The sequence below is a fragment of the Barbus barbus genome (genome assembly GCF_936440315.1).
Source record: "Barbus barbus genome assembly, chromosome: 17".
NCBI classification, from domain to species: Eukaryota; Metazoa; Chordata; class Actinopteri; order Cypriniformes; family Cyprinidae; genus Barbus; species Barbus barbus.
Window position 1 is genome coordinate 14,548,422 of NC_136745.1, and position 11,687 is coordinate 14,560,108.

An 11,687-nucleotide genomic window follows, 5' to 3' on the forward strand; every position below is an offset into this window, starting at 1 on the left:
GACAGCCAGACATCCTGTTAATAAGAGACTGGAGGGAGGACGTCACTCCCTCCGCTAGTTTCTCTGCTCGTAATATTTGTCTGGATGCCAAAGGATGGACACATTTAAACTAGATGCATGTCTTTGTATTGTATTGCATAACAAAACAGTGGTAGATAATTATTATAAGCACTTGTTTTGACATTTTGTTAGTGAATGCTAACATGTTCTTACGTGTTTGTGTAAATAGTGTTTTTACTTTAAAAAGACTACACATGGAGATTTTTTGTTTGTTTTCTTTATTTACAGAGGATTCACTTGTCTTGAATGACACAGAAACCTTAATATTGACATTTCCAGCATTGTAAAGCACACATTGACCTGACATCCATAAACATTTCAAGACACATTTACACCAACTTTAAAATCTCCAGTACACAAACGCATACATACACACATACAAATTGCCCAATTCTGACAAACAATCCACTGGAATGATATCACAAGCAACTATAAAGTTACAACGTATAAAAATCTTACTTTGAAGACATTAAATAAATAGCTTGCTTCAATATTAAATTAAAAATGAAAGTAAAATCCCACAAACAGGCATTGCACACAGTTATATATAATATCATATTTACCCAAAGATATTTTATCCCCCAATATGTTATTGGAAGATCTGAAACATCTATTACAGATATAGAAATGCAGGTACACAAGTACAAAGAGTCACAATAGGAAGGGCAGGTCTCGTTTCATTGGGAGGGAGGCAAGGAAACGAGACAGAGCGCCCTCCGGCAGTCAGCATAGAGCTACATCCAACACGTTACCGTCAGAACATGACATTTACAATAGATCATAATAAAAGTATATATCTGATAGGAAGAACATTTCTCGGCAGGATTAACTGGAATAGATATTTATCTTTTTCTGTATTTTTATTTTTTTTGTGCACTTTTTTTGTTTTGTTTTTTTTGCAACAGGGTTTATTGTGTTTAGGATTTGTACTTGTTATTGATATAAACTTTTTGTGCTGCTGGCTGGACTTGGACTTGGAATGTGATGTTTACGCCTCTGGCTCATAATCTTGGTTGTCCTGTGAGCAGAAACAGAAAAATTAAATATCTTAAAAATGAGAAGAAAATGATCTGAAATGTTTTATTTGTTTTTGTGATGCTTGTCTTTTTTTTTTTTTTGGAAAATCTACATGTAAGACTGTCCAGATAAATAAATACACACACACACACACACATATATATATACAGTATATATATATATATATATATATGAGTGTGTGTGTGTGTGTGTGTGTGTTTGTGTGTGTGTGTGTGTATTTATTTATCTGGACAGTCTTACGTGTAGATTTTACAAAAAAAAGAAAAGACAAGCAATACTCAATTCCTTTTTTTCCTATAAGATTTTTTTAAATACAATTTTTAGCTTAAAGGCACACTTCATACATTTTAATATGAAAACCTGATATATAACCTGATATATATTTAACATATATTGTTTTTTTAGATTAGAAATTATTATAATTTATATATTTATTTATTTTTGCCTTCATTAAAATGTTCTACTGCTTATAAAACAAAAACAAAAAAGGCAGACTTTTTCCCCCACACAATTTTTTGGTTTTGTTTTCAAACCATTTTTGTTTGTATTTTTCTACAATGTACTTTTTGAGTTAAACTGAACCCAAACATAAATAACATTACTATACACAAACCTTTAGCTTTTGAATAACCCAGAGGAACATATTAAGACAACATGTTATCTTTAAAATTATTATTATTATTATTTACACTAATATACATTAGGATCCCACACATAAAGTCAATTTAATCAAGATGATTAACTACATCTCATCATGATGCTTTTCCTACTGTATTGGCTCTGTTTGAGGTCTGTTGCAGTGCCTCATTTTTCCCAGCAGGTGGCAGCTGATGCTTTCAGATCATAAGCATCTGATTTATTTAATGAATATAATTGCACATCATGCTGGAGCTATATTAGTAAGATCTAAAGATCTGAATCTGAGGATACCCTACATATTAAATGTCAGTATCATTATCTGATGGTCCTGGTTCCCTGTGTGAGAGAGCATCTACTGGAAGAGCCCATCTCCTCAACAGGGCAGGGGGAGCCTCCAACTCTAACCAAAATGCAACAGGGCATTTGCCGTCACCACCACTCCCATGCAGGCAGATTCAGCATGGCAGTGAGGTAATGAGAGGGAAGAAGCAAACAGAAGGAGGGGGAGGGAGGAATAGAGGAAGCAGAAAAGATGTCACACAGGGAATCCCACCATATCTGTGTGCACCGATGCCACGTTTGAAAAATTCAGGTGTTAATAATAAATGTCTGGGGTTAAACTGGATAGATAATTCAGTAAAGAATTAATAAACTCCTAATTTGCTGCTTATTAATATTTAGTACGGCAGTTGTTAAATTTAGGCATTGGGTAGGATTATTATTATTATCATTATTAGGATTGATTAGGAATGTAGAATATGGTCATACAGAATATGTGCTTTATAAGTACTAATTTGTTATTAATATGCATGCTCATAAGCAACTAGTTAATAGTGAGAATTGGTCCCTTATACTAAAGTGTTACCCAGAAAACTATTAAAAGTGTATCTGAAACTTGTGGCCATGTCTGATGTGTGTGTGTCAGGAAGATTTGTGTGCTCCTGTGAGCGCTTACCTGCTGAGTGTTGTCGTATGTCTGTCCCTCAGGGTCCATAAGACCTTCTCCCATTGGCTCCTCGGTGGCTTCCTGACCAAACTCAGGCTGTGAACACACATGTGAAAGCACATCATGTCTTCAAAATCCAACAACAATAAAAGATTTGCTCATGCAAAGCCAATTTAAATCACAGACAGAGACTAAATATAAGCAATTTTCTGTGCTGTTTACGCTATGTACAATATATCAGTGGTACATCTGCTAATGTGCTTTAATATGCATGCTACAACTTCATATGTACCTAATAAATGTTTCATCAAACTCCATTTTATGTCTTGCCAGAGTGAGAAAGAGAGTACCTACATACAGTAGATAGATTTTCTTTACAGTTCTGGGTCATTGGAAGGTTTATTTTTAAACTGAACTATCACAGTCAATTAGGTCATATTCTAGCAATATACAGTTCCGATTTCACAACACAGCCTGTCAAACCCTTCATGTCAATCAAGCTACATTAAAACAGTGCCATTAATTCTAAAGCATTCTAGATTTGTTGTATACCTTCATTTGAAATAGATTGCTGCTGAACCCTCAGAAAATAAATTTTTCCCCCATCAGAGACGTCTCCAAATATTCTGCTTAGTTATTTATTTCTATATCAAATCTGAGACATTTCCCCCTTAAAAACTATTACATTGATCTTACAGACATATTTAAAAAAGTGACATCATTATTGTTTGACCAACTGGTTCAAGCAGAGCCGTTTCTTTTTACAAATTTTATTACTATTTTTGTATTATTTTATATTATTTTGAGACATTATGAGATAAATGGGTAACACTTTATTTTAAGGTGTCCTTGTTACACATTACATATACTTACTATTATAACAACACTTAATTATGCACAATTACAACAGAGTAACCCTAATAATCTTCAACGAGCCCAAAAGAGCGCATGTTACACCTCTCTTCATCTCCTTGCACTGGCTGCCAGTGGCAGCTCGCATCAAGTTCAAGACACTGATGCTTGCATACAGAACTACCACAGGCTCAGCACCCTCCTACTTCCACTCACTATTACGAAACTACATCCCCTCCAGAAGTCTGAGATCTGCTAGTGAGCGACGCCTTGTGGTACCATCACAGAGAGTCTCAAAATCACTCTCCAGAACATTCTCGTTCACCATTCCTGGCTGGTGGAATAATTTTCCCACCCCTATCCGGAACGCCGGATCCCTGTCAATCTTCAAGCAACAACTGAAAACTCATCTCTTTCGGCAGTACTTGACTTCATCCTAAACTCAAAAAAAAAGAAAAAACTCGTTCCCTCTATCTTTCTCTCCCCTTACTAGCTTGTACTTATTTGAACAATGACTGAGACTTGGTGTTACGAGCACGTCCTCTGTCTGATTGCCTGAATCGCTTTTTGTATTCCCAAATTGTAAGTCGCTTTGGATAAAAGCGTCTGCCAAATGACTAAATGTAAATGTAATAAAGTAACCCTAAGCCAAACCCTAATCATATAGTGAGGACATGTAATTAGTTAATATTACTCAGTAATTAAATGTATAATTACACTGTAACAAGGACACCTTAAAATAAAGTGTAACCGATAAATGCATAAAACACTTTTAAACACAAACTAAAAATACTTTATTTTTAAATGTTATTACAAATATGTTTTGCCATTGCTATATTCAGATGAAAAACATATATATTTTAATTTAGTTTAAAAATAAAATTAATGCTTTAGTTGAAAAGCTATTTTGAATTACATGACAAACTGTTTAATCTCACAAATAACGTGAGTACAGTCTGTATTTGTAAATTAGATCAGTAGTAAGACACACAAAGCACAAGTGGCAATGAGAACGTTTCCTGAGAACGACCCACAATCAGATTATAGACTGTTCTAGTCTAGTACACAAACACACACACAAACACACACACATGCAAATGGCTCAGTCCAGTTAGCACTGACCACCCACAGACTTTCACATGTTTCAAAACCGCTAAACTACACACTTATACCAACCATCGCACATTTTCCTTATGACAATAGCTGCACTCAAAATCATTTGGATGATGATGGTTTAGCCGAAGCACTAGAGCTTTAAAACCGATGACAGTGGCATTGTGTTTTTATTCCTTGGTTCCAACAGGCTTCATACACACACATAACTGTAAACACCGCAAGCACATATGCTGCAAGCTTCTTACACTGATTTTCCCTCTTAAGTGATTTATGAGATTACCGAGTCAACACAAAGGAGGAGACTAATTTTTAAGCCCGGTGGGGAAAATCCGTGGAAGACCACACATGTAAATCTGTCATGAACACCACTATTTCTCAAAACCCACAGCACTCTGAAATCAACAGTTTGTTTAAACTGAAGCAGATCTGCCTAAGCTTGAAGACTAGCTTACTTCTCCTCCATAGTGCATTTTTAAGTACTGTGCAAAGTGACCTTGGGCAAGGTCGAGCGAGAGAGAGAGAGAGAGAGAGAACGAGAGAGAATGAGAGTGGGAAGGGGTGGGCTCAGCAGGACAGAAGCACAAAATAAGGATGATATTCCCTGTGGGATGAGCAGCCCTCCATTATGTGTCATGTGTTATGAGGTGAAGGTGAGTGTATGAAGTGTACAGCCCTCTGATATTCATCTAGTCACTGAGACTAACATTGAATTAAATATGAAATTATTAAATCAAAAGACTGAAATTGTTTTTTGTAAAACATACTTCAATAATCTTTGTTTTGTGAACAACTTCAAATAATATTTTTTTAACGGTGTAATGTTCACTACATTTTCTATCCTATTAATAAGTAAAACTGATCAGAAATGTGACAAATTTTCAAAGTTAAAAATGTTGTCAGGTAACCTAAAATATCAAGTAAAAAAATATTATGATTGAATCAACCTCATTCTTTTTTAAGGGTTTGATCAGATATAAATAGTTCCTACCTTAATGTAAATAGCTAAATAAAAGCTAAATAACAACTGCACATTTTTACAATCGACTTTTTAAAAGACAGAATGGTATATAATAGTAATGACAAAAACATACATTCAAGTCACTGGGGAACTCGTCTTTCTTCACCAGGCCGGTGGCAGCAGCAATGTTTCCAGCTCCAGACATCATAGCTCCTCCCAGCTGAGAGGCCTGCTCCTTTGTCTTCTCAGCCACTGACCAATGATGAAACACAGCACGTTTTTAAACACAGACACAACCCATTTTCAACAGAGACACATCACTCTAAGTCAGAAATTCAATATTTATTTGGCAACACAAGAAAAAAAATTGGGAAATTATCTGAGGCTATTGTCTGCGACAATGTCAGTGCAACACATTAAATGTTATTGGATTTTATTTTATTGAAAAAAATCAGTTTATGGCGATATTATTATGACAAAATCAACTGGCTCAGATTAGATTACATCAATAAATGCCCATTTGTATGAACTCAATTTAGTTATGATTAAACCTTGTTTATAGACTTGCTGTGAATGTACATACAACGTATGAAAAATAAACACGTATTATATTATTATAATATAATAAAATTAGATTATTATAGTTTTTACAACTATTGTTTCATAAAAATTCAGAATCACAGATATAATAATAATTATTATTATTATACAAATATTATTCATCAAACTGGTATAATATAACTGCTTAAAAATATTTACAAGAACATACCTATTAGTAGACATTAATTGGGAATCACTTTATGATGCATTATATACAGTATACAATGTACATTAATATACTATTAAAGTTTTTGTTAAAATTCTGAATTAGCTTTTTTCTATTTTCATTTAAAATTTAGCTAAAGTTTTAGCAATTTTGTTGTGTTTTGTAATTTTTGAGTTTTTGTTTTAAATATGTCTATGTAGTACTTATCAGTTTTTAATAAAGTTAATTTTTTTATTTTAGTACTAAAATTAGAAATGACACCTTGGCAACTAGCTGAATTAAAATAAGTTTAAGATTTTTTAAAATATATTTTTCATTTTCAGTTAACGTTTACATTTATTTATGGAGGGGGTTCTTTTATATGTTTTATTTTCTTTAATAACCCTGGCTCAAGCAAGAGGCCAACAGTTAATCATACTGAAAAACACTCTGACTTTTCTAGTTTTCTATCTGTCCTAGACAAATAACCTTCTGAAATATCACCTAGGCACAGAACTATTTGTCTCGGTTCCACTTACTGGCTGAAGCCATGCCCTTTGAACACATTAAATGAGACATATTCATTATTTACAAGACTAAAGACTAAAGAACAATTTGCAGAATCACCTTACCTGTTGCAACACTGTCTTTGGTCTTGTTGCCTGCAAGCACACAAAAGTATATTGTAAAAAAAAATGTACACAGCCCATAACAATATGGAAACACACATTAAATTAGCCCCTCTGAAGGTTCTGCGATAAGGTTGAAAGTAGGTACATGATACAGACAGGTAATGAGTAGAAAGACAATGTGAAATACAAGCCTGGAACTCCCAGAGTAGCTTCATTTAAAGGTTCACTGAAAAATCATTAGAGCTAATAGAACCTGTATCTCAGACCTGTCACCTTAACCGCCCTGCTTGAGTGAACTACAGCTCAGAAACACTTCCTAGGAATGGAGTTACCATATACTACGATGGCAAATAGCACTCTGTGTCTCAGTCTGAGTACGATTCTTACAAGAGAGAGGAGAAATTACTCTTTAGCAAAAAGATGTTTTAACTAGAGTCATTCACCCGTGGCTCATTAGAGCTGATGTGTTTCATCTACAGCACTTGAATCATTATAACAAATTTGCTTCTTAAAATGGGAAAGACTTGCTCGTGAATGCACAGTGTAACAGAAGTATAATTTTAGATAAAAAGGGCAGATTGTAAGTGCTTTATCAGGACTAATCTATCACGACTAAAGGAAATGTCTATAATTTTACTACATTTTTCTGAAATGTGGTTGCCAAGAGCTTCAAGATTTTTTTTTTCCCATTATGTTGCTAATATCATGTTAGTTCCATTTTTTGAATGGGTTTGGAATGCATATATATATATATATATATACACACACACACACACATTTTTGAAATAAATTAATACTGGCATTAAATTGATCACAGCAACAGTAACAGTTGGTAAAAGAAAAGACAATTTACATTGTTAGAAAATATTTATATTTAAAATAATCCTGTTCTTTTTACCTTTCTATTTATCAAAGAATAATGAAAAGAAAGCAGCACAGTTTCCACAAAAATATTAATCAGCTTTTTCCAACTGTTATAATAATATATGTTATTTGAGCTTCAAAATGGCATATTAGAATGATTTCTGAAAGATCGTGTGACACTGGAGTAATGATGCTTCCTCTTCAATCTATCCTCAGATGGGTTGGTGGCGCATGTGCGTGAGAGAGTGTGAGATCTTGCAGCTGCTGTCCAAGGTGGAACAAGAACCTATCAGCTACCCGTCACCCCTCCTCCACATGCTAACACACACTCCCATAAGGCCTTTCAAGCATGGCGTCCCAGGTCGCCATGGTTGTCCGAAGTAAGTGAAACCTTGTGTTCACCGCAAAGGAAACATCAGCAACCGTACAAGACGATGTGCAAAGCAACCATATCTGGGCTAACTGTCTCTCTCTGGGATGCTGGTGGCACAGATGTGAGGTTTTATGAGAAGGGATCTATTATTCATTCATCCCAACATTAAAACAGAGGAGTATGAATGAGTGTTTGCGCTGGGCACTTAAACACAAATGCCCTCTCAGTCTCCAATTACAGCAGGTCAACAGACTAGATCAGCGTCTCATCTTACTGATCAAAGCACACAGCAACAAGATGAGCAAGCTAGAATCATTTCAGACATGCATAGAAAGACAATTTTCCTTTCTCTTAGCTTTATATGCTATACAATAAAAGGATTTGGATTATCACTCCCGTCTGTTTTTTTATACGGAGAGCTCTTTTTCACGGGCACTGTGCGTATAGAGGTATATGAGCTCATGGAATTGTGTGACATGTGGCCCGTAAGGCTTTTTTCCAACCCGGTAGGAGAGATGCTGGACCGGCTCCAGAAGTCAACCATCTCACATGGTGTTATTTCACTCTCAAATTAGCGTGTAAATTAAGAATCCCCTTATAAGATCAGGTTACATGAAATGGATTTTCTTTGTACAGTTTATGTTATACTAGAATCAATATCAGCCCAGTATCATGAGTGCTTTTAATTTTTCAGATGTAAAATCCATTAATGATTAAAGAGGCCATTTCAGGAGGTTGTTTGCTAAAGAGTGATGACAACCACTGAAATGAGTATGCAAACAGGTCTGTCACAGCATTCGTTATGAGAAATATTGAAAAGATGAGTGATCTAGTGTGCACAACAAATCATGTGAATTGGAAACATCTACAGAGGAGGGGTTTGCAATCTTTTGACAACTTTCCATCCCAAGGACCCTTGATATAAAAAGATTTTCTTGGCAACATTTTACATTAACTTCTATAATCACTATTTAATGAACTATACTTGAAAATAAATATTTAATTTCAAAATGTCAAAATATCTTAGGATGTAGGCTATTGCTAAAAAAGTTTGTTTCTATAATTGTATATATTTCTATATTTTGAATAATATCATTAGAAACTCATTACAGAATAAACCAGGGGTTTAACATTTACTTTTAAAACACTGGCAAATAACATAACCTTTTATTATATTCAACATCAAAATTTTAGGTAAGAAATTAATATCAGGTAATAAGTAAAAGTTATATTTTTCCATGTAAATATTTGATTGCTAAGGACCCCAAATATGATGATACTCTTGGAAAGGTCCACCTTTTTAAAATAAAAAAGACAGCTATATATTTGAATGCATAAAACCCCATTTCTATTGTTTGAGAAAGGTAAATGTTATGTCTAAAACACACGTTTAAATAAAATTAAATAAACCAAAATAAATTATTCAAATACTTTAAGATATTTCAATTAAATTTCAAATTTATTTGTAGAGTGCCTTCCACAAATAATTTATAAAAATAATTAGAATTAATTTGATTCTGTTTAGTCTTAATTACGAGACCAAACTGCATTTATAATAATCATCATTCTAAAAAATGTATCTAATGTTGTTTAAAATAATTCTAAAGGCCCTTAGAGATCTTAGAGGTGTGAACATGTCCAAAAATACTCACAATGTACACAAGAAATCTGGCTCTATATGGCTCTTTAAGAAAAAAAAAAATTAAACAGGACATGCAAGACATAAGAGGCAAACCCCACCCAATATCCCAACCAATCACAAAATTACACAATAGTGGCTCAACCTATAGCGATGCTCTGAGAAGTGACAGTGAAACAGATAGCAACCCCCTCCTGGCCCTCAGGCTCTGAGCTTCATGGTCCCGCCCACTCCCACTGAGCTCACGCTTGATTCGTGATATGCATGCATTAAAAAAAGAGCATTATATGCTCCATGTCTTACCCACAAACATCACGCCTTCCTTGGTCTTCTCTGCAGCCACCGCAACGCCTTCCTTGGTCTTCTCTGCGGCCACTGCCATACCTTCTTTAGCTTTAGAAAGCCCCTTCATAAAAACATCCATCTTGGCCCCTCTGCATCCAAGAGAGCAAGTTATGTAGTAGTGCACAATGATAAACAGAGTTTGTGTTGCACTGTACATGACAAATGTGGGTTAATTTGGAATTGTGAGCAAGTGTGTGTGCTAATAGCAGGCTGTCAGTCGTACAATAAGGAGTCTAATTTCCCTGAAGATAAAACGCCCATAACAAGCACACACAATGAGATGAGAACATTCACACCATCAGCTGATGTTATTTTTCAGCTTTAACAGCAGGAGGTGTCCTCGAGATGTTCACAAACTCATTAATTATTACTCAAACGGCTTATATTATACTGATCATCTATAGGGGTTCATGGGAGACATAATTTATGGCTTGTGTAAATTAAAAATGGCACGTGCATTTTTGCTTTATATAGTCGATTTAAAAAATTGTATACAACGAATGCATTGCTATAATGAAGAACAACGTGTGTCGACACATTACTGACAGTGTTTAAGAAAAGATATTTAATTTTAAACGCAAACAGAAGATGAATCTTGCACTTCTCCTTTACAATATGGTGTCACCTCTCCAGTGTCCTCACACTGAAGAAGTGCTGGACACGACACGGATAAAATAAAACAATTGCGTGTTTTATCATCAGGTTGCATTCAGAATTCAACATGCAATGTTTTAATTTGCACACAAGCACGCGAATACTCGTTTCCATCGAAGTGCACGGGTTTTTTGTGTCCTTACGAGCACAACGTTAGTATTTTCACACGATCTCGGTTCATGCTCATATAAACAACTGCGTTTTGAGCCTCGTGGACGTGTAATGAAAATTAAAACGTACCTTTTAAAGCACCTTCTTTGTCCTTATGCTTCAATTGCGTAGTAGATTGAAATATCGTGGAAGGAAATTTTACACTACGATCTTGAGGTGGGCCTTCCTCTGGATGCGCTCAGCCAATGAGGACGAGAGGATGAGACGATCGACGCAGCTCATGGTATTGATCATGGGGGTGTCAGACCCCGGCTGTAATGGCCTGTGACAGTCTTGAGACTAATGCTGCATCCTTAGCCAATGAAAAAGATGACTGAGATCGTCAGGAGATGAGGCAAGTGCGATTAAATTGCACATCTGCTTCATACTGTACTGTCAGGTATTATTTGATCATTTGCACTTACAGAGGACGTGTGACAGCTAGACTTTCCTTCACATAGTGTTTCATATGACTCAACCAAGCAGCATCTATCTATGAGGAAATCCATATATATATAACACACACACACACATGTTGGTTTTTGTGGTTCATGGGGACTCTCCATAGGCGTAATGGTTTTTATACTGAACAAACTGTGTGTGTTATTGCCCTACACCTAACCGTAGCCCTCACAGGAAATTGTGCATTTTTAGATTTAAAAAAAAAACACCATTT

General features: G+C 35.1%; 1 protein-coding gene across 1 annotated transcript; it reads right to left on the minus strand.

The window, feature by feature from the left end:
- Positions 1 to 284: 284 nt before the first annotated feature.
- On the minus strand, positions 285 to 11,409 carry LOC306883807 (beta-synuclein-like). The gene is made up of 6 exons (XM_079439297.1): positions 11,102 to 11,409; positions 10,166 to 10,296; positions 6,987 to 7,016; positions 5,743 to 5,861; positions 2,693 to 2,779; positions 285 to 1,078 (listed from the first exon to the last, which is right to left on the minus strand). The coding sequence occupies exons 2-6, from the start codon at positions 10,284 to 10,286 to the stop codon at positions 1,049 to 1,051; spliced, it is 387 nt and encodes a 128-aa protein (XP_079295423.1). The 5' UTR covers positions 10,287 to 10,296; positions 11,102 to 11,409; the 3' UTR covers positions 285 to 1,048.
- Positions 11,410 to 11,687: the final 278 nt, after the last annotated feature.